Source organism: Silurus meridionalis, chromosome 12 (genome assembly GCF_014805685.1).
Source record: "Silurus meridionalis isolate SWU-2019-XX chromosome 12, ASM1480568v1, whole genome shotgun sequence".
NCBI lineage: Eukaryota > Metazoa > Chordata > Actinopteri > Siluriformes > Siluridae > Silurus > Silurus meridionalis.
The window spans coordinates 10,894,967-10,922,529 of NC_060895.1; the positions used below are offsets into that span (position 1 = coordinate 10,894,967).

At 39.1% G+C, this 27,563-nt stretch overlaps 2 protein-coding genes across 2 annotated transcripts; one reads left to right on the forward strand and one right to left on the reverse strand.

The window, feature by feature from the left end:
• Nucleotides 1-2,195: 2,195 nt before the first annotated feature.
• On the forward strand, nt 2,196-16,058 carry sae1 (SUMO1 activating enzyme subunit 1). Its single transcript, XM_046863274.1, has 9 exons — nt 2,196-2,439; nt 4,134-4,245; nt 4,356-4,529; nt 8,783-8,928; nt 9,028-9,127; nt 9,218-9,323; nt 12,847-12,991; nt 13,109-13,178; nt 15,693-16,058. Exons 1-9 carry the CDS (start codon nt 2,339-2,341, stop codon nt 15,783-15,785), a joined length of 1,047 nt encoding a protein of 348 aa, XP_046719230.1. The 5' UTR covers nt 2,196-2,338; the 3' UTR covers nt 15,786-16,058.
• Nucleotides 16,059-18,462: 2,404 nt separating this feature from the next.
• Nucleotides 18,463-27,019, reverse strand: bbc3 (BCL2 binding component 3). Its single transcript, XM_046863388.1, has 4 exons — nt 26,652-27,019; nt 25,146-25,392; nt 23,847-24,055; nt 18,463-21,236 (listed from the first exon to the last, which is right to left on the reverse strand). Exons 2-4 carry the CDS (start codon nt 25,375-25,377, stop codon nt 21,141-21,143), a joined length of 537 nt encoding a protein of 178 aa, XP_046719344.1. The 5' UTR covers nt 25,378-25,392; nt 26,652-27,019; the 3' UTR covers nt 18,463-21,140.
• Between the last annotated feature and the right edge of the window lie 544 nt (nt 27,020-27,563).

Here is a 27,563-nt window from a genome sequence, read left to right on the forward strand (position 1 = left end):
GATGGTTTTGGCTTACATTTAACAAAAACCCACCAATCTCCAAAAATTAGAATATAGTAACATGCCAATCAGCTAATCAACTCAAAACACCTGCAATGTTTTCCCGAGCCTTCAAAATGGTCTCTCAGTTTGGTGCATTAGACTACACAATCATGGGAAAGACAGCTGTGCTAAAGACACTCATTGACACCCCTCACAAGGAGAGTAAGCCACAAACAGTCATTGCCAAATAAGCTGGCTGTTCACAGAGTGCTGAATCCAAGCGTGTTAACAGAAAATTGAGTGGAAGGGAAAAGTGTGGAAGAAAAGATGCACAATCAACGAGAGAACTGCAGCCTTAAAAGAATTTGGGAGAACTTAACAATCAATGGACTAAGGCATCAAGAGCCACCACACACACACACACACACACGTCAGGGAATTTGGCTGCAGTACTCCTCTTTTTAAGCCGCTTCTGAACCACAGACAATGTCAGAGGCGTCTTACCTGTGCTAAAGAGAAGAACTGGATTGTTGCCCAGTGGTCAAAAGTCCTCTTTTCAGATGAAAGCAAGTTTTTGTTTTTTTTATTTGGAAAAAAGGTTCTAGAGTCTGGAGTAAGGGTGAAGAAGCTTATAGCCCAAGTTGCTTGAAGTACAGTGTTAAGTTTCCACAGTCTGTGATGATTTGGGGTGCAATGTCATCTGCTGGTGTTGGTCCACTGTGTTTGTTAAAAACCAAAGTTACTGCATCAGTTTACCAAGAAACCACTTCATGCTTCCTTCTGCTGACCAGCTTTTTAAAGATGCTGATTTCATTTTCCAGCAGGAATTGGCACCTGCCCACACTCCCAAGAGCACCAAAAGTTGGTAAAATAACCATGGTGTTGGTGTGCTTGACTGACTGGCAAACTCCCCAGCCCTTTTATTGTCAAGAGAAAAATGAAAAACAAGAGACCATAAAGTGCAGATGAGCCGAAGGCCACTGTCAAAGAAACCTAGGCTTCCATACCACTCCAGCAGTGCCACAGACTGGTCACATCCATGCCATGGCGAATTGAAGTAATTAAAGCAAAAGGATCCCCTACTAAGTATTGTGTGTGTGTGTGTGTATATATGTATGTGTGTGTGTGTGTGTGTGTGTGTGTGTATATATATATATATATATATATATATATATATATATATATATATATATATATATATATAATGTATATGAATGAATGAAACATCAACAGCAGGCCTACAAGTCCATGAAGTTTGATTTTTTTTTTTTTTTTTTTTTACTTGCAACTGTCTGATCAGTAGTCCAATCCTATAGATAGTACTTAGCTACTTGATCCCCAATACCTAAGAATTTTTGCCGCTCAACATCATGCCAGTACACTCTGTACTGCTTACATTTATATCTTAGTACTGTGGAAGTAGTAGTATATTTTCTAATTCTGCTATCCTGTGTAATCCAAAAGAGGACGGCTTGCCTTTGGATGTTCCTTGTGTAATCTTTGTGAGATTCTCAAGTTCTGTAAAACAGATTTGTAATTGTTTTTGAATTAAATTTGAGATTTAAAAAGCTTAGAAACACTACTGAGCCTAATTCACTGGCTAATTAATATTTGACATCTGTTACTGTATTTGTATTTGTTTGTTTGCTTTTTTTACTTAACATCTCATTTGCTGAGGATGGTCAGACGAAAGAAGAAGAAAAAGAATAAATATTTATGCAGCAGCAGGACAAGAGCACTAGTTTTTATATAATAATAATTAGGGATATTTGTGAGTTGACAGTTCTCATTATAAATGATCATTAATTTGAAAAGAAACGTAAGAAGACTGTTCCAGAGGACTTTAATATATAGTCAGTAGACTGCATGAAGGAATGCTTCCTATGTTTATTAATGAACTTACTGAATGTAATGCATACTGTTTATGCAACTACTCAGATACATTAAGAACAAAGCATTGTTTACTGTAGTATTTTAAAATAACAATTATCAAAATGTCTCTCCTTTTTGGTGGAAAAAGTCATGAGTTCTCAACTGATCCGTGTGATTTAACTTATTAAAATGTGTCTTGTCTACACGTTTTGCATTCACACGAATCTAATTTTCTAAATGGGAATTTCTATGTTTTATTTAGCTATTAATTACATGTGCTCGAACAGGTCGCAGTGGTTTTAAATGTGTCTCACAACTAAACCCCCTCCCCCCCCCCGGCGTTCACGTCATAATTATGCGCCCAATTGATTGAGACCAAGCGGGAGTTTTGTCGCGTTGAATGGGCAGCAGGAAAATTGTACCGAAAGCGACATTTTATTAACCGAGCATCTGCAACATCGTGTTGTTTTTGAAGCACATTGAAATGATTGATACAATCGAAAAAGACGAGAATATCATAAGCGAGGAAGAAGCGGCTCAATATGACCGGCAGATTCGGCTCTGGGGTCTGGACGCACAAAAGAGGTTTGAGCTCTGCTAGCTAAGCGGCTAATTTGCTAATCAATATATCAATTTGTTTCTCTGGCTTTTGTTTCTTGATTAAGTGTTCGCTGTGCATATTAGAAATGTTATATTCATGTGTTATGGATGCTTTTCCTAAATTATATATTTAAGGTTGTTTTAAAATGACTGGTAACCCAAATACTATATTATTTTAGTGTAATACATTCTTATGTAATATTTAGAGTCCAGTGCATTTTTTGACGAGAACATAAATCCGTTGATGTTGTAAAATTACAGCAAATAAATGCAATAAAGCAAACACATCGTATGATTTTTATTTATGGTTTAATCCCAAACTCAAACAGTTTATTAAGTGCCCGACCAGAGAGGGGAACGTACTGGACTATTGCTACACCACCATCAGCGGTGCCTATCGTGCTGTCCCTCGTGCCACACTGGTCCAGTCTGACCACATCATGGTGCATTTAATTCCTGCATACAGGCAGATATTAAACCTCAGCAAACCTGTTGTGAGGACATCAAAGAAGTGGATCAGTGAGGTTTTGGGGGAACTTGAGGGGTTTTTGGACTTTACAGACTGGGATGTTTTTAGGTCTGTCACCAACAGTCTGGATGAGCACACAGACACTGTTTTCTTTGAAGACAGCGTCATTCCATCACGCACCATAAGTTCTAACAATGAAAAACCGTGGTTCACAGCTAAACTCAGACAGCTTGGGTAAGATTAAGAGGCCGCAATCAGAAGTGGGGACAAAGGAAAATAGAAGAAGGCTAAGTACAGATTTGGCGAGGAGGTGAGAAGAGCTAAAACAGAGCATGGTGAGAGAATGGAACAACAATTCCAAACCTTTCTGTCTGGAAAGGGAGGCGATCACCAATTACAAGTCTAGAGCCCCCACTCTGCAACCTGCACCTGGTACTACTACTACTATGAGTACTACTGATGCTTTGAAAGACAACGGGACAGACCTGACCTCCCCCAGTCCTCCCCCCACCAGCCATTGATCAGCAGTAGCCCTCCTTTCCTACATTTCCGTACCTGGATTACCCCCACAGCATTGCACCTCAGCACCTCTGAGGATGTATTTCATGCAGCACCAGGACCAGGACCTCACACCACATGAACAGATTCTTCCCCACCCCTACAACCCTACAAAAAAAAAACAACTAACTGACAGTCACTTTAACACTCTAAATTATTTAATCACTGTATACAATTTTTATAGTAATTTAATTACTGTATACAATATTTATTTAATTCTAGATTATGTACATACCTTTTATATATTTTATATATATATGTACATATCTTTTATATATTTGCATTTATTTTTTATTTTTTTTCATGCTGCTGTAACAGAAATTTCCCCACTGTGGGACGAATAAAGGTTTATCTTAACCTATACTTCATGTCTGTATATATGTTTGGACAGTCAATTTTACGTTCTGAGTTGCACTATTTCTCATGCAAAGCCACCTTCTGTATACAGTATTTAATTAATTATAGTTATTTAAAAACTGTGTACACATTTCATATCTGTGTATAGGTTTGCACCTGACACTAAGACAAATTCCTTGTACTGTAAAGTGCTCTTTGCTTTATTGGCAATAAAACGTTATTTTTTTTTTTTTTTCCTGATTCTGATGAAACGATTGGTCACACAGCTAACTAACATGTCAGTGCTGTGTCTCAGGCTGAGAGGGTCTCGAGTGCTACTGGTTGGACTTAGAGGACTGGGTGCTGAAGTGGCAAAGAACCTCATACTAGCTGGAGTAAAAGCACTCACTCTTCTGGACCATGAGCAGGTATGACATTCATCAAACCCCTCCTGCTCATTAGTAGAACCAAATCCTGTGATCCATACTGGAAAAAATTGTGCCTTCAATGAAAAACTAATCATGACATTCATATTCAGGTTACTGAGGAATCAAGACGAGCTCAGTTCCTCATCCCGGTGGATGCAGATGGTCAGAATCATGCTCAGGCTTCCCTGGAACGAGCCCAGTTCCTCAATCCAATGGTAGAAGTGAAGGCTGACACAGATCAAGTGGAAAGCAAGCCAGATGACTTCTTTCTTCAGTTTGATGCAGTAAGTGTTTAAAAAGCAGTTGAATATTTCTTAGTTTAAATACTGAAAGGCTAAAGTTTCTGGGGTTTTATTGAAAGCTTTATACTTGTCACATTAACTTTATAACACAATGAATTTTTTTCTTCGCATATCCCAGCGATGTTGGGAAGCTGGGGTCAGAGTGTAGGTCAGCCAGGTTACAGCACCCCATGAAGCAGAAAGGATTAAGGGCCTTGCTCAAGGGCCCAACGATTGATTGATGATACCGGTGCTTGTACCCCTGACATTCTGATCAGTAACCCAGTACATTAACCATTTCATTAGTGTTGATTAATTAATAAATGTGAAAACATTACACTAAGTTTATTGTCGAAGAAAGCTATAAACATTTATGAGCTCACAGACACCTGCGATTTACAGTTTGACAGGATAAAGTGTATTCCTACCTAGAAAGCATAGCAAATCTGTCCCCCTTGCCTTTGGGCTGTGGATAGGTGTATCATCATAAGATGATCATGAGATTGAATCAAACTCAAGGGCTTGAACATATTCTACTCTTTATTCATTTATAGTTTTGTATGGTGCTGTGGGTCATCTGTAAATGAATTTGGTGCTGAAGTTTGTAGTGAACTAGTGCTAAATGCATGCCTTTGATTGTTTGTTTACAAATTGTAATGTGGTTTATATACGGTCATGATCTGAATAAGAGCTGGCACTAATGTCTGTGCTCTGCATGTTGTAGAAAATTATTTAATTAACTTACTGACTAATCAGATTTGAAAATTCAGCATCTTTTGGTAAAGAAATTTGTTTTAGATAAATACTCATGAGTATAAGCATGCTCTTTTGTACATCATGGCTTCACTTTCACCAGATCCTTAACCAATAGTCAAATGTATAATAGTTTGAAAAACCTTTTGTTAAAATCTTATGAAGGAGAAGTGAAGGAATGTGATTAGAATAATTTTATTAGAATAAAAGTAATTAAAATACCGTTCTCTTAGTGGCCAGTAGATGGTGTATTAATGCCATATTATTGCACTTGCACATGGTAAAAGATGCTTGGGTATAAAATATTTGATCATTCTATTATGGTTCATAATTCAGTATGTAATAGTGAATCGAATTATAACATGTTAAACAGTGTATAAGTGACACAAATTAATCTTTATTAATGTCCTGAGATGGAAAAATAACGCTTCCCAATCAATGGAGTATTTTTACTGTTTTGTTTAAAAACTGGACCTTGGCTCATTCTTGTTTATCAGCGAATCCGTCCACATATGAATGTTCAAAGCTCAGATGATCTGCCTTCCAGCCTGTCTGTGTTTGTCTCTGAATTCTCCCAGTGGGAGTACTAGTGAGAGTTTATAAGGAGGGTGAGAGGAGTGTTGTGAGGAGGGGGTTCGTTACAGACAGCGCAGCGCTTTTATCTGCCTCCACTGATATTTCAAAGAAATATGAGGGGAAAAGACTGGCGTGCTCGGGAGTGTGTTTTGACCAGATGGCTCTTGCTGTACATCACTGAGACCAATGATTGACAGCTTTAACTCAAGGGGCATATTAACTATGTTGATAAACTCCGTTTGGTGTGTTGGTGAGCAAGAATGCGAGTTCATATGCATAATGCATAGTTCATATCAGTTTCACTGTTTTTGATGTTTACACAAAATCATGACATCTTGTTAAACCGGTCATATCAATATTCCTTTTCTTTTTCCTTAGACTAGTTACATCATGGCAAAGAGGAGGAAATACTTGTTTTTATTGAACAGAAACACTTGATGATTGGACAGTGGCAGAATGTGACAATGCAGCCTTCCTTAAAGCTCTTGGGTCACGTACTCGTGTTTTGAGAAGTGTTATTGATATTCAGTATTGGGTTATATAACTTTCTTAGTGTTTTGGAACCAAAGCAGATTCCATGTTCTAAGTGTTCAGTGCTTATCAGCACATAGTGCTGTACTGATGTTCTAGCCAGGGAGGTTAATGACAAATGTGTAACTGTAAACAACCTTCAGTGTCAACCGATAAAATGACGATTCACCATGCCCTTGTAGGAGCCACCCAGTGTCTTCAATCTGGCACTGTGTATATCAATATCCAAGCAGTATTTAAAATGGTGGGTATTTCATGTAAACAGGCTTATCATCTATCCAGAATGGGAGTGTGCAAGGGTTGGTGTCCTGGATAAGATGGACCAAGCCTGCTGGTTTGGTAATGAAAATAATGTGAAACATGTGCCTGCTTGGGGAAAACCCTTCACATGACCAACTTTATAAAATGTAAAAGAATAAACGAATAAGAAACATGTAATACATTATGCCCAAGCTTTTCTAGTTACAGGCTTTTCGCATAGTCATATACAGTATATCAATCACAGTAAGTCTGTTTGCCCAGAAAAGTGAAAAGGAATATTTCACCTCCTCCTACATGCCTGAACATTTTATTACATGTACATTTACCGCATTTATCAGACGCCCTTATCCAGAGCGATGGACGAAAGTGCTTTAAGTCTCCATCAATGAATAAATCAACACTGGTTTGCTAGATTATGAATATAAGAAACTATCAGCCTAAACTCATCTAGCCTAATTTAATTAAAGAAAACAGCAATTCTGCATTTATCTGTGCATTTACCGTGATACGCTTTTGATGGCTGGTATCTGCTTGATTTAAGCATTTTACCTTTTTGCTTTGAATCGTAAATATCCAGCAACTGTATCAGAGACTTGAATTTATTGCGTGAGAGAAGCACACTTGCATAGCAAGATTTCTGACATCATGGGAGAAAAGCACATTTAGCTAACAGATTTTAGATATTAATCATACTGACTGTTTTTACCGCTGTGTTGCCAACTGGCTTCTTACTCAACACAATCTTTGAAGACAGAATTGAAATTCTTGGTTAAAAAAATAGCCAAACCAAGACAATCTCCACATTACGTTGGGAACAATCTCTTTCAAACATGAGTGCACCACTCACATTTCAGTAACCATTTTATTAGATGTTCTCCTCGATATATTTTATAGTCGTCAATGTGCATTGTATAGCAGTACATATTTCACTGTTCTCTAAAAATAACTTAACATACAGCCATTATTGTCAAAATAACTGGCAACGAAAGTGAACATGTCAAAACTGTGTCCAAAGTGTCAATATTTTGTGTGAGCACCATTGTTATCAAGTACTGCCTTAATACTCCTGGGCATGGGATTCACCAGAGCTGCACAGGTTGTTGCTGGAATTCTTTTCCACTCCTCCATAATGACATCATGGAGATGCTGGATGTTACACATGTCGCTTCTCTACCTTCCACTCGAGGATGCCCCCAGGTGCTTAATTGGGTTCAGGTCTGGAAACATTCTTGGCCGCTCCATCACCTTCAGCTTCCTCAGCAAGGCGGTTGCCATCTTGGCGGTGTGATGGGGTCGTTGTTTTATTAGACAACTGCCGTTCGGCTCAGTTTCTAAAAGGAGGGCATCATGTTCTGCTTTAGAATGTCACAGTACATCCCTTAAATGAACTGCAGCTCTCCAGTACCAGCAGCACTGATGCAGCCCCAGACCATGATGTTACCACCACCATGCTTGATTGTCGGCAAGACACAATTTTCTTGTCAGACCACAGGACATGGTTTCAGTAATTTATGCATTTGGATAGGATGTCTTCAGCAATCTGTTTGTGGGCTTTCTTAGCCAGCTTCAGAAGAGGCTTCCTTCTGGGATGATGGTCATGCAAACCAACTTGTTGCAGTTTGCAGCGTATGGTCTGGGCACTGACAAGCGGACCTTCCACTTCTGCAACCTCTAAGCAATGCTGGCAGCACTCATGCGTCTGTTTTTATTTTGAAGCAGCTTCTGCACCTGAAGCAGAATTTCAAAATACAGTTTAATTTCTAAGATCATTCATTTTTTTGAACCCAAATGTCTTTAGCCTACAGCAAAAAAAAAAAAATTGTTGCTTTTCCAATAGTTTTGGAGGGGATTATACATTAGTACAGTATTATATATTGTAGCATTTATAGTCAATGAACCTGATTTAATCAACTATTTATAGTAGAAATTTGGACCTAAATTATATGAACTAATCTGTAGTCAGCGTGTCAAACATGAGCTGATTAGGATGATTAGGATGACGTGTCTGAGTCTGGCATTCTGTTTGAAAGCCGCAGTCATTTTCATACATCTCACACATTTCTGAAAAAGCAGACACATGAATTTCAAAGTAGAACTGAAAACTGAAATCATTTGCTCATTCCTCTTACTCCCAGGTGTGTCTGACAAGATGCTCCAGAGACCTAATGGTGCGTGTTGACCAGCTTTGCACCACCAGGAACATTAAAGTCTTCTGTGGAGACGTCTTTGGTTACCATGGATACATGTTCTCTGACCTTGGCTTGGAGCATCATTATGTGGAGTGCGAGATTTATGGCAAATTTTTTTTTTATCTTATAGTGGCATCAATAACAAAAAGGATTTTGTGCATAGCAGTTTTAAAGTGGTCTGTTTTTCTCAGAGAGAAACCGAAGGTGGTGAAAACATCAGAAGAAAATAATGATGGCCCTGAAGTGAAGAAAATTAAAATTAATCCCAATGAGACTACCATGGTCAAAAAGGTTTGTCTCTTATGTTAACAAAGTTGCAAATTATTAATCATTTCATGTTTTCCTTTATTTTAAGCATTTTATTCCTTTTTTTGTGTGAAGACGGCCAGTTTCTGCTCTCTAAAAGAGTCTCTAGAGGTTGACTGGACGAGTGAGGAGGCCAAACGAAATCTCAAGCGGACGCCATCAGATTACTTCTTACTACAAGGTAATAAACATGTACATATTAGGGCTGTAATGATTCAAGTAACTCGATTACAAAAATTAATCGAGGCAAATTATTCGCTTCTTTAGTCCATTTAACTAAACAAGGAGCACTGTTTCCCACGGACCATTTTTACCAATGCATCACCCGCTAAATTCTGGGGCGATCTGGACAGGTAACACAGATGATGCTGCAGAATGAAAAATGGGGGAACAGGGAGAAACCAGCGAGGGCAAGGAGAAGATTCAGGCCAAAGAAAAATAAAACATAAAGAAAACACACTACAGTGCGGTTACCGGTTTGAAAGTCATTTAAAAGTGATTTTTGTATTTTTATTTATATGTCGTGCGTTCAAAAAGGCCACGTAGAGCAGAGTAGTGGAGCACGTTTGTAAAGCTGGCAATAAATACACCAAATTAGTAAGTGGAAAATTTCAAGTAGCTTTTCCGGAGACGAGAAAACCACATCACGATACTGTGCGAGAGTTAAATAAATACGAGAGTGAGAATAGTTGTTTCATGAAACAAATATTTTCCCATAACCTAATATACACGGCCACTGCAGAGGGACTTTTTGTACGCACTGTAGTTGTATTTCAATGTAATATGGCAAATCAAATGCACTAAATGGGTTTAGTTTTCACAGATTTTCTTGTATGCAATTTTAGCAATAAAAACAAATTACTTTATTTTAAGAGACCTGTCCTATTTTCTTTCTCTTATTTAGTATCGCTTTTTAATTATTAGGTACTTCTTATCTGATTTACTCGATTAATCAGTGGAATAACCGTTAAAATAATCAATAGCAGCAGCTGAAGTTAGGCAGATAAGTAATTACAGCATAATAAAATAGACACACAAGCATGATGCAAACAGTTTTATTTGTATCATGTTCATACAAATGTTTACACAAGAATGTCAAATTGTTATTGTAATTGGTCAGTTTAATAGGAACACCTGTACACCGGATTATTTATGTACATATGAAATCGTTTGGTCGCCTGGCAGAAGTTCAGTTTATAGAACTCGGATACGGGTCAAGAAGTGTAGCTGTTCACATGAAATATCAGAATTGGGACAAATGTGATCTTTTTGACTTCTGATTTTGGCATTGACTATAAATGAAAGTTGGTGCTGAATGAGCTGGTTTGAGTATTTCAGAAACTACCGACCTTCTGGGATTTTCCACACAATAGTCTCTAGAGTTTAAACAGAATGGGGCGAAAAACAAAAACATCCTGTGAGCAAAGGGTCTGCAGGTTGAAGCATCTTGTTGATGTGAGAGATCAGAGGACAATAGACAGACTGGCCTGGGCTGATAAGAAGTCCATTAGAAGAAGTAACTAAATCACTCTAAAAGAAGAACAAGAATCTGGGATTATCATAGCCACAGACGCACCAAATGTGGATAATTACGACTGAGAATACTGCATTTGGTTCAAACAATTGTTTGGTTCAGGAGTTGAATAATGGAATGTAATTTTAAAAAATGTGATATTGTAATTATTCCAGCCTGTCTGTTATTTTCAAGTGTTAAAAATATTTTGTGCAGTAAACACAAGAGATAATAACATTGTTACACCCCTAGAGTATCTATATCAACCTATCCATTTTCTAAATTTTCTGAAATGCCATAAATAGCCTTTTAATGTAAAAATGTTTTGCTGTTGTTTTTCAGCTCGGTCGTGCATTACGCAATCGATTCTGATATTGCCTAAAAATTGAATGGAATCAACTTTATTTTTTTTAACATGTTTCTCTGTACATTGTGTTCACACTCTTCTAATTTTAGAAACCATCAAAATAATGGTTAGTGTGTGGTTACGCTGTGCTGGTTTCATTGACAACATTGTCTGCTCTGATTCTTTTTATATAAAGTCACCTGGCATTCTCATAGAAGACAGCTCGTTTTTCATGACCGGCTGTCCATGACCAGTCATGTGCAGTGACTTTAAAACTGAAAACACTGTCCGCCTTTCTTTAAAAAAAAAAATACACAGATGACTAAAAAAGGGTTTTACATGCTCCAGTACTTCATGCATAGTTGTGAACTAATGGAAACAAAAACAAGTCCTATTTGTGTGTTGAAGCATTTAAAGGTTAAGTACATTAGAGTGCTTATAAATGACATTCAACGGCTGAGCGGCTTTTGAGGAAGAACTGTTTCCTTCATGTTATCTCGCTGATTTATCTGAGGTTATGTCAGCTCACTGATGGGGTTCAGAGACAGATGGTGTGCCACTGATTTGAATCCTTTCAACCTTCATGTGAGGTCTGATGTAATTTCACAATGCAGTGTGGAGCAAAATGTAACAGCTGATTTGGTATAAATCTTGTTCATTTTATATGTTGCTCTGCATTTTTATATTTTATCAGTCTAATTTAGTATTTAATTTTCATCGGTAACAAAAAGATGGGTTAGAAAAAGAAATGGACCAAGTCAAGTGGCTTTTATTGTCATTTCAGCCATATACAATACAGTATACGGTGAAATGTATGCATGTACTGGATGTGTTCCTCCGGGAAAAGGTCCTACACATAAAGAAAGAAAGAAAGAAAGAGAATAGCCTTTATTTGTCTCACATACATTACAGCACAGTGAAATTTGTTCTTCGCATATCCCAGCTTGCTTAGAAGCTGGGGTCGGCGCGCAGGGTCCGCCATGATACAGCGCCCCTGGAGCACAAAGGGTTAAGGGTCTTGCTCAAGGGCCCAAGAGTGGCAGCTTGGTGATACTGGGGCTTGAACCCCCGACCTTCCGATCAGTAACCCAGCAACTTAACTGCTGGAGCTACCACTCCCCCCACACAATAACACAAGAACGTTTTTTTAGACATAGAAATGGATGCACGCAAAGTGACATTCAACATACAACAAGGGTTTTTACTGATTTTTACTATTCTGGCTTTTTAGCAATTTCAGTAGTTTTATTTTAAACTGAAGCAGTAACATGAAAGTCACTCTGAAATACAGTGCATGCAATGTACTGGTTTGGTTTGTTCATAGCTAATTTTGATTCAGGTATAATACTAATGGCCTGAACAGTATGATAAAACTAGAAAGGAAACATAATGAAATAAAGATTTCTGACAAACACAGGAATTGTTTTGTAATTAAGTAGTTTTGTAATTTGGGTTTTTAAAAGATAAGATACATTTGACAAGGAAGAAAATTACACACCTATCTGAAAACACATTAGTACATCTATCTGGAAACATTTCATGGAGACGTGTCTAAAAACCGAAATAATGTTTCCTCGGTGCTTTATGGTGTTTGTGGTTTACTTTGTGTCTGGTGGAAATTGTGTCTCAGCTGATGGTGTGGTGAGTGGGTGGTCAAGAAAGACACTTTTCAGTGTTTAGCAATTGTGCATGTGAATGAATGATTATGTAATACCTGACAAAGATCCTTAAGCATTCACATTTAAATTGATTTAGATTTTTTTATTTAGCAAAACAATTGCATGCAAATGCTCTGTTGTTTTCTCGTCATCTCTTCTCACTTATCTCTTTATTTTTCTCCTCCAGTATTGCTTAAATTCCGCACAGATAAAGGTCGAGACCCTCATCCAGGTAGCTTTGCCGAGGACTCGCAGTTGCTCTTGCAGATTAGAGATGATCTCCTCGAAGCCATGGGGGTGAATCCGGAGCTACTGCCGGACAACTTTTTCAGGTCCTAACTAATATATCAACTGTTCAATCACATCTCCTATCTTATACATGGTCATATCTTGTATCTCAAGGTCTGACTTACAGGAATAACAATTGTGTACATGCTCTGTCTCAACAGCTACTGTTTCTCTGAGATGGCTCCGGTGTGTGCTGTAGTGGGAGGAGTACTTGGTCAGGAAATAGTCAAGGTAGGCTTTCATTAATTTTTTTATATGTTTTAATCCTCAGAGAGTGTTTCATAACGAGCATAAAGACATTCCACCAACATATTCCATGTTACGCAATTTTATCTTTGGCGTGTGTACACGTAAACCTGCATCTAATCAGTTTGCCTAAAAGATTTTAACATCAGTTCGTTATATAACCACCACTCCACAGTCCAATGTCTATCACAGTTTTTCTCCATATCTCAAAAATAAGTGGTTGAATGTTGGATTGTATTCATCACTGTATCCAGCAGATGAACAGATTAGATGTTAGAATTGATTAGGGCTGCAACTAAGGATTATTTTGATTTCTGATTAATCAGACGTTTATTTTTTCTTTTCTTTTCTTTTTTTGATTAATCAGATAAAAAAAAATCTAATTTTTAATTCAGGGTATTTATGTATTAAAGTATACTTTATAAAATGTCCAAATTAGAGATGGCTAAACTCAATATGTGGCTTTTGCATTTTTTTAAGTTTATAGTAGCTGCTTGTTAGAGTGCATGGGGGATTTCTCCAGGAACAAATTCACTCATGCTGGGTTGTTGTTTTATAAAAAGAAAATAATTCGTTTGAGAATGCAAGGTGAAGTAATTTGCATAACATTTGTATTGTTTTTAATGATAATTGCAGATGACTCAATATACAATATAATACATTGTTTTGCCAATTTTTATAAAAGACATTTTGTTCATTTGTGACGATATAAACATCTAGAATATATAATAAATGTAATTTTGTATATTATTTAAATGATAAATGCATAAATTAAATATACAAACATTGAAAACAAGCATTTGAAAGCAGTAAAGCCGCAGTAAGTCACGTTCAAAAACAGAAGTTAACTGAGGTAGTAGACAAATGCTTTAAAAAGAGAGTGGAACGAAACGCAGCAAGTTAACAGGCTTGATTTAAACAAAAGAAAAAAAAATACACTGGTGTACAATTGCATAATCATTCACTGAAAATACAACAGTGACTAAAAATGTAATTGTTTACTGCTGCTGTTATTTGCTGCTTTGAGATTTAGTGTTTGTTCGCACTGTTTTAATTCATCAATATGTCGTGAGCGAGCTGATCGCACAACCCGATGCTCACGATTCACACCAAAACAGATCCAGTGCGACTGTCCCGAAGTTAGTAAACAAACGGTTTACACAATTGCACTTCATTAAATTGTACCATTTTTACATGATGATTATACAGTTTTTGCTTATCGTGCTGATGATTCGCCTTCATCTGTGACCTGGGACGCACACTTTTTCCTGCTGCTGGTTGACCCTGAACTCTCCGCCATTTCCCACAGCTGTTTTATCTTTCCGTCACGCAAAACCGTAACTCGAGCAACTCAACTAATCGATAATGGCATTCGTTGACTACTTTCATTATAGATTATTATCGATTTTATCGATTAGATGTCACAGCCCTAGAATTGATCCAAACATGTTCAAGGTCACATCAAAGCCAGACTTGTTTAAAGAGGAATGTAAGGGCATTCTATAAATGCAAATTGGTAACAAGAAGGAATAGAGTTTCGGTAGAAGCACTGATGTGAAAATAAGGGTTAGTTTGTGACCAGTGACTGTTATGTATGTATGTAACGAAACTTAAAAATAACCTTGTTTTTTCATGGGACTGGGACTAGTTTTTTTTTTTAACTACCTTGGTTAAGAATTTGTAAATTGGTAAAGAAAAAAAAAAGGCTTTCACTTTTAAAAATCCTAAGCTCCTATACAGTGGAACATTCATGAGCTGTGAAGGTGGTTTTCCTGATAAGGGTCTGTTTCAGGCATATGGCATCTGCCTTCCCCATTGGAATCTGGCAGTATATGTTAAACCTTTTAGCTGCCGAAACATTTTAAATGCCAGAATCTCAAAGGTAATATTCCGGTCACTGGAATCCAATTCCTGTCAGAAATGTTGGCATAAAATCCATATATGGTTATAAACTGCCCTTGAAGCCCCACCTACTATTACCTACCTATTAGTCATTCTTGGGGTAGTGTTTAATGTGGCTAGTATTCATGTTTACACTGAAAGCTGGTAAACTACAAAGTCAGATTAATGATGTAATATAAAGATGTACGTGCCTGTTTAAGGTCAACCTCATCATACTTTCTGCGTTTTGTTTGAGTCAGCTAGAGAAGCTTAGTGAAGCATGTGAGTGCAGTGGGTACAGTGCTGGCTGGGCAAGCCTTCACACCCACATGGTGGAGGTGGAGAGAAGCCAGGCTGTCTCGCCATCTCCTTGCATGATGAAACGGGCTGTAATTCACGCACGGTCCTTTGCTGTCCCTCACCTATCAACCACAAGTACCATAGAAAACAACAACCCCAATGCATAACTCTGAAAAGCTATTAGCAGCCGTGCCCCTGTGATGCCAAGGGTACATTTGTCATGTTTGGTGTGTGTGTGTGTGTGTGTGTGTGTGTGTGTGTGTGTGTGTGTGTGTGTGTGTGTGTGTGTGTGTGTTTTTAAAAATAAATAAAAAACAGGCGCTGTCCCAGAGAGATGCCCCCCACAGGAACTTCTTCTTTTTTGATGGCCTGAAGGGCAGTGGAGTGGTGGACTATTTTGGAGCCAAATGATCATGGTGAAGACCAAGGGACAAGGGGGAGGGGACATAATGTAGGCACTTGAAGCAGTATGGAAAGAACAACACATTTCAGTGTTGCAAAACATGCTTTGAACAATAAGTCTTCATTTAAAGAGCATTGTTGTTGTTTTTGGTGGGTTTATACAGGCAAACACTTACTTATTTCTGCCTACTATTATGACAAGATTGTGAAGTTTCATGGAAAATTTAGCAATTTCCCCATTTTGTATTGACATGATTTAAATAAATACATTTCTTTGGATTACCTGGGCAGTGTGTGCTTTTCTGTATGAGATAAAATTGATCTGCTTTATTATCTGGACATTCTTGTGTGTAATATTTGAACTGAAGGAAATGTAGCTCTCAACTTTATAAGTAATTATTATAGTTGATGTTAAAAAGTGAAGTGAGAGAAAAGCCAAGGTGAGCACATTTATATACCAAGAAGAACATCTGTGGTCAGGTAACTCATTTATGACCTTGGCAGAGGTGTATATACAATGACGTTTTTTGGCACAGCATTCTCAGTGACTCAGCAGCAGAAGGGGAAATAATAAATGTTTTGATCTGGAAGTTTTTTCCTCAGCTGGAGAATCAGGTCTGTCCAGTCTGGTCTGCTAAGATTCCAACAAAATGGTTAAAACAACACAATTGTCAATTGTTAGCGATTGCAACCAGTTGTGCTAGAGACATGCAAAGCAAGCGATTTAGCTGATAAATTGGCCAGAAAGGAGTCCTCGACACCAGATACCACCAGTCTGTGGTTCAGTGTTGCCAACACTGGAACAGGATACACTGGAACAGGATACACCAGTTAGACAGGTGCAGAGGAGGCGTGGCCCTTAAACAAAACACTTTTGTCTTTACACAGACAAGACATTTAATAAAATTATAGGTATTATAGGCTAAATGCTGTCATGTGTTAACTGCTTTATTTTCCTCTGCTGTGGACTTTGATCTGTTGTGTCTGGAGCAGTGTCATGGGAATAGATATGATGGCTATGAACTGGTCTTTGTACTGTAGGATAGATTCTGATGAGCTGAAAAAAAACGTCAGCATTCTGGCTGCTTGGCAACTATGACCGCTGGATAAATAAACAAAATGTTTTCCCTTAGGTGAAAGGACGCATTAAATGGGGAAAGTCAATGCCGTAAGAGGTAGATTGCACTTTACCCAGTTAATAGAAGGCAGGATTAATTACCAAAATAGCCCCTCAAAGCCCCCTTTGAGGAGTCATGTCCCCTTTCCACATAGTGCTCATAGCTACCTGCTATTTCCTCTGGCTTTAATGTGGCCAGTTATTACGCTGTCACCAGACCTATTTTAAGGAAAACTAAGCTCTGATTCGTCCAAACCGTTCCACGGACGAGGCCATCTCCACGACCCTCCATCTGGCCCTCACCCACCTGGACAATAAGGACTCATATTTACGGATGCTGTTCATAGACTTTAGTTCAACATTTAACACAATCATCCCTTAGCATCTGATTGAGAAGTTGAGCTTACTGGGACTAAACTGGGACCCCTCAGGGCTGTGTGCTTGGCCCACTGCAGTTAACTCTGCTGACTGTGTAGCAATGCACAGCTCGAACTACAATCAAGTTCCTTGAGGCTCCTCAACACAAAAACTGAACTGAAACTCACGTGTGCGCACACTCACGTGCGTTACTGAACTGCTAAATTCTGAACCCAAACCCCCACACACACTAATTTCACACATCCATGTCTTCAGTACCACCCGTATTATATAATTTTATTACAACTATTTACATGCTGGTTTTTTTGCACATCCATTTGACTGCTGCTATTGTTGTTTTGCACAACCTGCTATGTTTACATGTTGTGTTTAATTACAAGTACACTCCTGTGTCCAGTTCTCTCTTGCACACTGCACTGTACAATACACTGTAGGTATACTGGTGGCACTATTTCATGTTTTGTGTATTTGTCCTACACTGTCTTGTGTTGCACTGTTTGCACCAGGTTGCCACTTTATTTGGCGAGGAAACTTACTTGAAACCTTTGCTCTGTGTTTTTCTGTTATGTAGCTTTGTTTTTTTATTGTTTAGCACCAGGGTTCTGGAGGAACGTTGGTTTATTTAATTGTGTACTGTGTCAGCTATATATGGTTGAAATGACAATAAAAGCTACTTGACTTGACTTGATTGATCCTCTGTATGAGCCATGACAATGCTGTTTTTTTCCCTTCATTATTTGCATGTTTAGGACCAATTATGATGACTCATTAGCATAGAACAAAACAACACTTATTTTTAGACTGTCCCTCTCTGATATTCAGTGCATAAACCAAACACTACCGGGTAAAAACAAGTCCACGTATAAGGAAACGACTGCATTAAAAAAACAGATCGGGTTCTTGACCAGCAATTTTATCATGGAGCAAAGTAACCCGTCTTTCCTGTTTAAAATAATTAGTCCTTCTTTGCACGTAAGCCTTACACTGTAACAGAAGACACAAACAGAATATTAATACATTGAGATATTCATTGGGCTAACACGCCTGGCGGGTATAAAATCATACTAACGGGTTAGTGATTGTGATCCTGACAATGCTAAATTAACTAGTAAACTAAATTTGGGCAGTGTACCTAGTTGCTATTATGTGATCTTAAACACTGTCTATATTTTTAAACACATCACTCGAAAATAGTCATATTTCTCTTTATTTTAAAAAGGCAAAGGGGAAAAAACATACCAAAATTCATATAGAAAATTTATAGAAAAAAGTCCAAACAGCAAATATACAAGGCTAGAAAATGAGATTGACATAAGCTTGAGCATAGTGTGATGATCACAGTTCACACTTAAGGCCTTTCCCTTAGGGAGAGAGTGCATCAGAGAATACACCTATCCACAAGAAGCCACACACACTGTCCACAGGAAGTGGTATATGCCACAGCTTTACACAGGAAATCATAAGACAGGCAGTCACAAGACAGACCGCTGGTACTCAGTATGCTCAGAAATACAGTACAGTACCCACGTGAAAAAAAGAGGACCAAAAAAGGAGAGTGCTAACAGTTTTCACATGGTTTACCCACAGACATCACGTATGCGGTTTGTTAGATACACGGCTATGATCTCCATGTGAGAACAATGGCAACATGCAAGCAATCTAACTGAAGGCCCCAGAGGATTACCTTTTAATGAGCCTACATATCAAAACTTTTGTCTTCAAGTTTGGGGGTCTGGCTCAGTTTCTCCTATAATCTTATTGCAGCAAAAGACATGAAAATTTAAATTACAGCAGAAATAAACATAGCATGTTTTGCTTCATACTTCTTTGTAGTTTTATTGGGGTTTTTTAAAGTTTTTTTTTTACAAAACAAATGGTAATATAAATACATACAGTGTGTTTCCCAGAGAACTAAACTTTATCTCCATGCTCGTTCAATCTGGTTGATCTTTAAAAGCCTTGTTTATAGGACATAAAAGTAATCTTCCAAATAATTCATGAAAATAACTTTAGTTTACAGCAGTAGCTTATCATTTTTAACCAAATACATTAGCTATGTCTCTACTTCTCACTAAGGACCAAGCATAAAAAAAAGGGACAAAAATAAATCAATTGCTTTGTTTCTCAGAATAGGTATTTATAGTATTTTCAATGGGAATGTTAATACACTAATCCTGTTTTAAAATCTTGACGCAATTAAAATGTCCAAATCGAAATAATTCGGCGAACATTTAGATCTAGTTCTTGGATTTTGTTAACCTCCCTGCATTGGTCCATAAAACGTTTAAGGAAATGTGAATCTGGCAAACAGTTTTCAAACAAAAACAAGGAACTGCTAAGTACTTTAGTTTCCCCAAAATATACACGATACAACGGGATGAGAACGGACAGTTCCTTCCATCTCTTGCTTGTTGCCATTATCTCCCAAATTATGTACATACAAGTTCATTACAAATATTAACACTGCTACCCAGCCATTTGGATAGCCTGTGGTCTGGTGGGTCCACGCGGCTTCCGGCCACAATTCTAGTGCCTCCATTGGAGGTGATCATTCTTTGAAATGAGTGGTGAATGTTGTGTTCCAAAGTGTACGTACAGGTGGGAGCACCAAGGCACTGACCCTTTACCCCGCCACCCACCCCACCCAAAACACCGTTCACTGACTGCCCCTGCTAAATCAAGCACATGTAGGTTTTTAAAGGGTGATGTAAGGCATGTTCACCACACTGAGTTCGCTTTTGAGGAAGTGTGTGGTTTTGAAAGGCCTGTCTGTCTCAGTCACCTGACCATCTCATTTACTAGTGCCTTTTTTTCCTGTGCTGTAACACAGTATTGTTCTGTAAGGCAGCTAAGAGCAGATACAGCATTTCAGTGCCTGAGGTACAACCCATCCTTCCAATTAGTGCTTTCTGAAGACCTGGATAGACTGAATTTTGGCATTTGGTTTTAAAACGGTTGTCATACTTGGTACCCAGTGTTCACACTAGCAAGGCACTGTTGTTGCGTACAGTTTGTAAAATTTTAAAATGTATGCATCTCACCCATTTATCTCCCTTGAGTGTATTTTATATTGTATTTAAGACCGCCAGAATTGAATTTGTGCTTTTTCTTAATATTTCGAGTGGAAAATGATTGAATAGGGAAACAAGAAGTGAAATTTAAAAAAGAGAGGTTTGCAGGACAAATAAGCATGTGGCACAGGATGCTTCTGATCCATTTTTTGTTTTGTCACTTTACTGTAATTGCTTATTTGCATAGCACTGAAAAAAATATTGCATTAAATGCTGCCCTGTTTCAGCACGCACATCTGTGTTGCATGCTTATGTAGAAAATAAACAATCACATATTGTTCTGTTTCTTGCTAGTGTAAACACAAGGCTTAGAGTAAAAAAAAAAACGCAAATGTATTTTAGATCATAACCATGAATGATCTATATTCATGAATTGGCCACTCTCTAAATATGCTTTTTTTTTTGACACATTTGTTGACCCATCAGATTCTTTGAGTACCCAGGCCTTCAGGTTGGTCAAAAACAAAAACTTAATTTCCCGAAAAAATTAAACATATCCAACCGATTGTGCTTTACAGCGTCACAGATCTTTACAGCCACAAACATTTCTCCCCTTTACCATGCCCCCACACCGACACACACTTCAGTCACTTGCTACATGAAGCTCCTCCCAAAAGAGACAGGAAAAAAATATACAACATATACAACCGAGAAACAACACAAACATATAAGAAAGCAAAAAAAAAACTCCACAGTGCATTCTGGGCCTGCAGAAATGTCCCCGAGCCAGTGCAGTAGATTAGAGACTGTGTTAGGGAGCGCCGGCACCCCCCCCTGCAGTGCCAAATACCCGTCCGTTTATCTGAGCTGGTAGAGGGTGCTGATTGTGTCGGATAGGAAGGCGACCAGGCCACGGTACAGGCCTCTCCAGTTCTGCCACTGTGCGCCTTCGTTCTGAAACACACGCAAAGAATGTGGAAGTAAGTGGAAGTTGACTAAGCACAAATACCTTGGACACAGTGAAGTCAGGTAATGCTAGAGTGTGATAACAGTGGATAGTTAGCATCCCATTACAGTGTGCTTATTTAAGATTATAAACCTCAGCATCAACTCTAAAGTAAAATCATATGCAAAGCAAAATTCTAATAAAACTGCTTACAGACCAAACTTTTCTCCACTTAAGTGACAGCTAGACACAACAAACACATATCTCACAAATACAAAACAGTGATGTTCCCATCTCTATGTGTGTGCACTGGTGACAATGAGACAGCAACAACAAAGAAAGTGATGCGTATCTGTGTGTGTTTGTGTGCGTGCGTGCGTGCATGTCTACGTATTAGAAATTTTTTTTGCAAAGCATTCCCTGCTAGACAATGTCTGCAACAACAGTCTGGTGAGATGCTATTCAACAACTGCTGTGAGTCATCATCTAAAAATAGCCTTGAGTGAAAAGACATCAGGAGTCAGACAGTTAGTTAATAACTGACAGATCACTTATAAAGTCCCTAAAAAGTGGCAAAGAAATCACTAGGGCATGTACAGAAGGGGAGCAGAAGTAACTGCACGGTGAGCAGTCAGCACAGGGGTTATACGGGTACACAGGATCAAAAGACAACCAACAGGTCATGAACTGCTACTACAACACAGTTGCCACAACAGAGTCCACCCTATCATTATAACCTTAATCAGGCTGCAGTAAGTAAACAAGCTCCTGGTCATTGATTCTTTAAGTTGCAGATTCTACAACGAGCGACCTCTGATCTGTCGGTGTTATGAGCAAGCTAAAGACTTAAACCACCTTGATGGGAACTTCAATCAATAATGACTTGTGCAACAAAAAACTGTATAGCAACAATATTTCATTGTAATATAATAAAAATCTTTTTTTTTTTTTTTTAACGTGACTAACCACAAAATATATTATTCCAATATCCTATAAATATTAATTCCTCATCATTTCTGCACTTATTTTTACCATAACAACCTGTGAATGGTTTCTCTTTGCTTCAGTGAGCTTCCTTTCTCTGCTTTGTTTTGTGTATAATTGTAAAAGTTTACAGGAAGCAACAAGAGGTCCAGGAAGAAATGACCAAACAGACGCACTACTCTACTGCCACACTGAGATTCGTTTGAAGAACACAGAGTAAAACCTGGGATCTTTTGAGCATCCCACTGAAAAGGATGCTGTACAAAGTCACAGCAAAGGACTATTATAGAAGCTATGGAAATAAACCAAAAGTCCTGTATAGACACAAAAATGTTACATTCTGTAAGTGTGGTGCACATTACTGCATTGTTGGCTATTAGAGAATTAATAATCTATTTGAAAAATTACATGGATTTAAAACAAATAATCGTTGTCTATATAGAGTATTGTCTTTCTCAGACAGTACAGTTTATTATATTGCATCAGTGTAGTTAAAAAAAAAATTATAAAATATATATATATAAAGTGTTTATGTACTGCTTAGAGGTGTATCCCGGTTCTGTGTATCTTTCGATGTAGTGATTAAACAGGATAAGAGAAAATGCAATGCGGGTGAGCGAAACAAACTAAACAAAGGAAAAATCTGAACAAGTTAGAAGAGCAGTGAGAGTGAAAGGAAACATGCGTTCAGTATATACACTTATTCCCCTCCACATGCACACCCTCATACAGCCAAGTTGTTGTTCCATTGCTTGAGGAAGTACCTGTAATTTTTGACAGGTCCTGAGTAAACAAGATTTGCGTCGTGTGCCGTGAAAGCATCCTGGTATCAGAGTTCGGCGAAGCAACAAAACATGCTGCGCATGTGATTCCCCAAGCAGCAGGATTAACCATACAACATACCGGTATTATTGCTTTTTTTTTTTTTTTTGTACAAAGCATTGCTTCTGTGATTGTGTAACAGACCAAGTGAAAGTGTTACACAAAAGGGCTACAATGCACTTTGGGTACACGATTGTGAGAATGACGAACGTGCCAGTGTGTGTGTGTGTGTGGGTGGGTGTCGAAGTGTGTCTACTGGGTATGTTTGTGTATTTCTGTGTGTGTGTACATACAAGGGTGTGTAGGTTGGAGCACTCTGAGAGTGCTGGAATAGTGCGGTGACATCATGTGTGTTTGTCTGAGAGGCGAAGAGAAGGGAGGAGGGGGAGTTGGTTTGCATGGGGGAGGGAGAGATTAGACTGTGTTTACTCCCTGCCTGCTCCACGAGCAGAATCCTCACGCGATACGATAGGGAGATCGAGAGCAGCAGAAAGACAGAGGCAGGAAGGAAGGAGGGAGGAAAAGAGAGAGGGGGAGAAAGCGAGAACAGGGGAGAGCGAGTGCACGAAAGAGAGAGAAGGCATCAGGTTCAACCACTACAGGAAATCTGACTCCAGTCAAAACACTAGCCATGGTGAATACCACATTGATCCATTTACTACAAACCCCACTGGAGGCTAAATGCACGCACACACTTGCACATTTTCACAAACACTGTCGCTGACACACGTCACACCAATCACTGTTACAAAACAAGGCAAAGACTGAGCTATACAGCATTACAGATATTTGAAAACAAGCTGGTTCCTCACCATTCTATGCAGGTAAACAGCATTCATCTCATCTCCTATGGTTCTCAACTGGATAGCCACTCTGCCCACCACTTGTTCCTCCTCCACAGACTCCTCAACAGCCCCAGATCCACGCCGGCTTGATTGTCCTGAGGAGCTACTGCTTTCGGGAAGGAGATCGGGCAAGGGCTGCTGCCTCCTGCTGGGACATGACCTCTCCTGCTCAGTTCCTGAAGGATAAGAAAAAGATATAAAATTACTATCAGAGAGTTCCATCTCATTCTATAAAACCCAGTATGATTTTGTAGATAGGAACAAGCCTCCTTGCTCCCTCAGGTTACTGGCTGCCCTGACCACAAACTCTGACATAAAACATTTGTACAGTGTAAAGACATTATCTCCAAAGGAAACTGACAGGACTTCGCAAGCTCAACTAAACAGGCATATCTCTGACAATCATGGACATGAACAGCCTGAATGAGAAGGTCAAGCCCTAGTCAAAGAATTTCAGCAGGCACTTTAAAGTTTTCTCCTTTAAGGTTTGTGGATTATCTCATAATCTTCTTAATCCAAGTCTAGAAATTAAAAGTCTTTAATTAGAAATAGCTGCATTATAAAATAGTAACTACACATAAAGGATGATGCCTTAATTATATGTTTCACGTTAAAGTTCTTCATTTTCTGTACTAGTGTGCACTTTATGTGTGTGGGGCTGAGCTCTGCTAATCCTTCAAGCAGGTGACTGAACAGAGCGAGTAACACTGGGAGAGCTGTGGTGTTCTGGCTTGTTGCCAGGGTAACTGTAAGCCCATGCAGCCTGAGATGAAATGCAGCCATTGGTGGACATGAACAAGAGCGGTGTGGTGATTGGATGGACAGTATTTATGTGTTTGTTCGGGGGGGCAGGCCAAAAGCCTGCAGCTTTTAAAAGGAGGTGCCAAAAGAGCAGAGCCGCAAGGGTTCAACTAAGGCTACGATAGTGAATGACGATGTGTGGAAATTTTTGGAAAGACATCGTGAACAATAACTGCCAGACCAACACACTGCAAGGACGCTGCTCAGTGCAGCACTGGCATTCTGACACTATGTGTAGGGTTGTGCTCTGCAGGAAGCCATTTGCCCTGGGCAAGTTGAAACATGTCCTTTTATTCCAAACTCATTGTCACTGAGTGGCAAAAAGCGCTTCCTGGAATCTCAACCATAATTATTATCGCTAGTGTTTTCTGGATCTAGGAATTCATGACAGACACTCTACTCAATTAAACACACTGTTAAGCATACTTTAGTATGTCAATTGTATATGATGCAGGCTGACAATACCTGAGCTATCTCTTAGTGGACCTTCCTGTTGGGGGGGACACTCCGTGCTCACGGTGTCCTGTGTAGGGATAACAGGTGCTGATGCAGTGCTGGTATGAGTAGACACTGTCCTGCGTCGTTGTCTGGATGGCAGAATCTGGCTTCCGATGGGCCGAAGTACCTCCATTCTGCAGGTCTGAGTTTGCACAGGGCTCTGACCATCCACCCTACTATTCGGATGTGGCCGTGCCATGGCAAAGAAAAGCGGCTGTAGCAAGTGATGAAAAAACAAAATCATTTCCTAAACACATGGCTCTTTATTAAAGATGAAGGAACAATTACAGTGTTCATTTATGTGCAAACAACAATATGCGTGAATATAATAATAATAATAATAATAATAATAATAATAATTAAGCATTGTGACTATACAGAACCCTTTTTACATTTTGTATTGTTTTCAGGATAGTTCAATTACTGGTCCTTTTGGATTTGCAAAGAAAATCAAGCCATAACTAAGTCGATTTAGAAATATTACGTTCACACTAGAGGACAGTAGTTTGCAATATCTGTTTTGTAAAATCCTACCCTTTTTCTAATAAAATGTAATTAAAATGTAAATCGTGTTTAATTGAATTTAATGCTTAAAAGTCCAAAATTAACCCACTATTTCTCTGAACAATAAAATACTACAATGTAAAAAAAAAAAAAAAAACACACGCAGGAAGGAATACATCATCACTATTTCAAAACAACATTTTTTTTCCTCCTGTTGGCTCCAGCCCTGTACACAGAATGGCCGTTAGGGGGCGAGCGCGAGTGGCGAACCGGCTTGTTTGTAAACAAATCCGTGCAGGTAGCGGTAATCAGAACCGCGCGCGGCTTCGGTGCGTTTACACATGAACAACCAAAAATATATCATTTTACACGCTTGTGAAAGTAAAATCATCTGAGATAAGACATTTCCGAGTTGCAACACTGCCTGAGATATTTATCAGCGTTTTTTACCTATAGATTGCCCGATCTGGAAAATCTGAAGTGATGGAAAAGTAGAGCATTATGGTTATTATATACAGTGAGACGGGACTGAGGAAACTTTTACAAGTGGAAATACAAACGAGACTTTGGCTGTAATTGTTTTGACGTGCGTTCATCTCCTGATACGGTTGTTGCGAAACAATTCCCGGGGCCAGCGCGTGCGTGCGTCTACACAAGAGCTCCGCTACGGATGCACGCGCTGGGCGCGGGAATTGTTTTGCAATGGTGCAGGCTTTGAACTTTCACACTGTGTCCGACTGTATGGAAATAAGCATCAAAGTCAGGACTCTGACAGCTTTAACTAACACGATCAGTGACGCGCGCGCGTTTGCGTGTTAGACACACCGCCACAACATGATCAAAACACTAATAAACTACAGGTACACCTTCACCTCACACACTCAGGCAGAAGTGCACGCGAAGACAAACAAGGACACGTGAGGACAGCGTTGAAAACATTTCCCTTGCAATAAAATGTGTGACTCTTACCGGTGAAAGTGTGTCTGTGTGTAGATATCAGTCCAGTGCTGGTGCGTGTGTGTCGTCGACAGGACACTTCGGTGGTTTGTTTTTTGCACTCGGGTCTTTCCGCGTAAAAAAAAAAAATCAACACCACGCTTATTCCTTATATCTCCTCGCGATCCGCTCGAACTACGTACTAAACTCCGTTCATGGTGCGCAATAGTGGTTTCTGACGTGTCCCGCGACGTGACCGCGCGCCTGGTGTCGCGTCGAGCGCCGAAAGTCGAGCTTCAAATAATGACATGAGCTCGCGCGCACTCGCGCGAAAAGCTCGTGTTTGGGTTTTTTTTTTTTTTTGGCCACGCCCTTTGTGTCTCTGCGTGTCCCGTAACAAGTCCTGACATGCTTCTCGCGCCGAACACACACCACCTTTCACATCCCCCCCCCCGCCGTCACTGCCACGCGCATGTGCATCAAAACCCCGCCTCGCGTGCAAACATTGGCCAAGGAAGTCCACACGGATGCATTTAACCAGCTAATCCAAAATGTAAGAGGCGGGACTTTGTCTAGAATAGATTACAAAACAAAACCATGTAAACAGCACTTTGATTCGTTGAACCTTTTTTTCTTTCCTTTTCCTTTTCCTTTTTTTCTGTTGGTTGCTTGCGAACATACAATACTTCAAAATATTTCATGAATTGCGGTTGATTGTTTGTTTTATTACAGCTTAATTACTGTCACACTCGCAGGCCAAACAATTCATACATAAAATCAAAAGGGAAATCCAAGTATATATATATAAATATATATCTTCTTCTTCTTCTTTCGGCTTCTCCCATTAGGGGGCGCCACAGCGGATCATCTGTCTCCGCCCCCTGTCCTCTACATTTGCCTCCATCCTCAGCATGTCCCTCCTCTGAACATGTCCATCTCAATTAC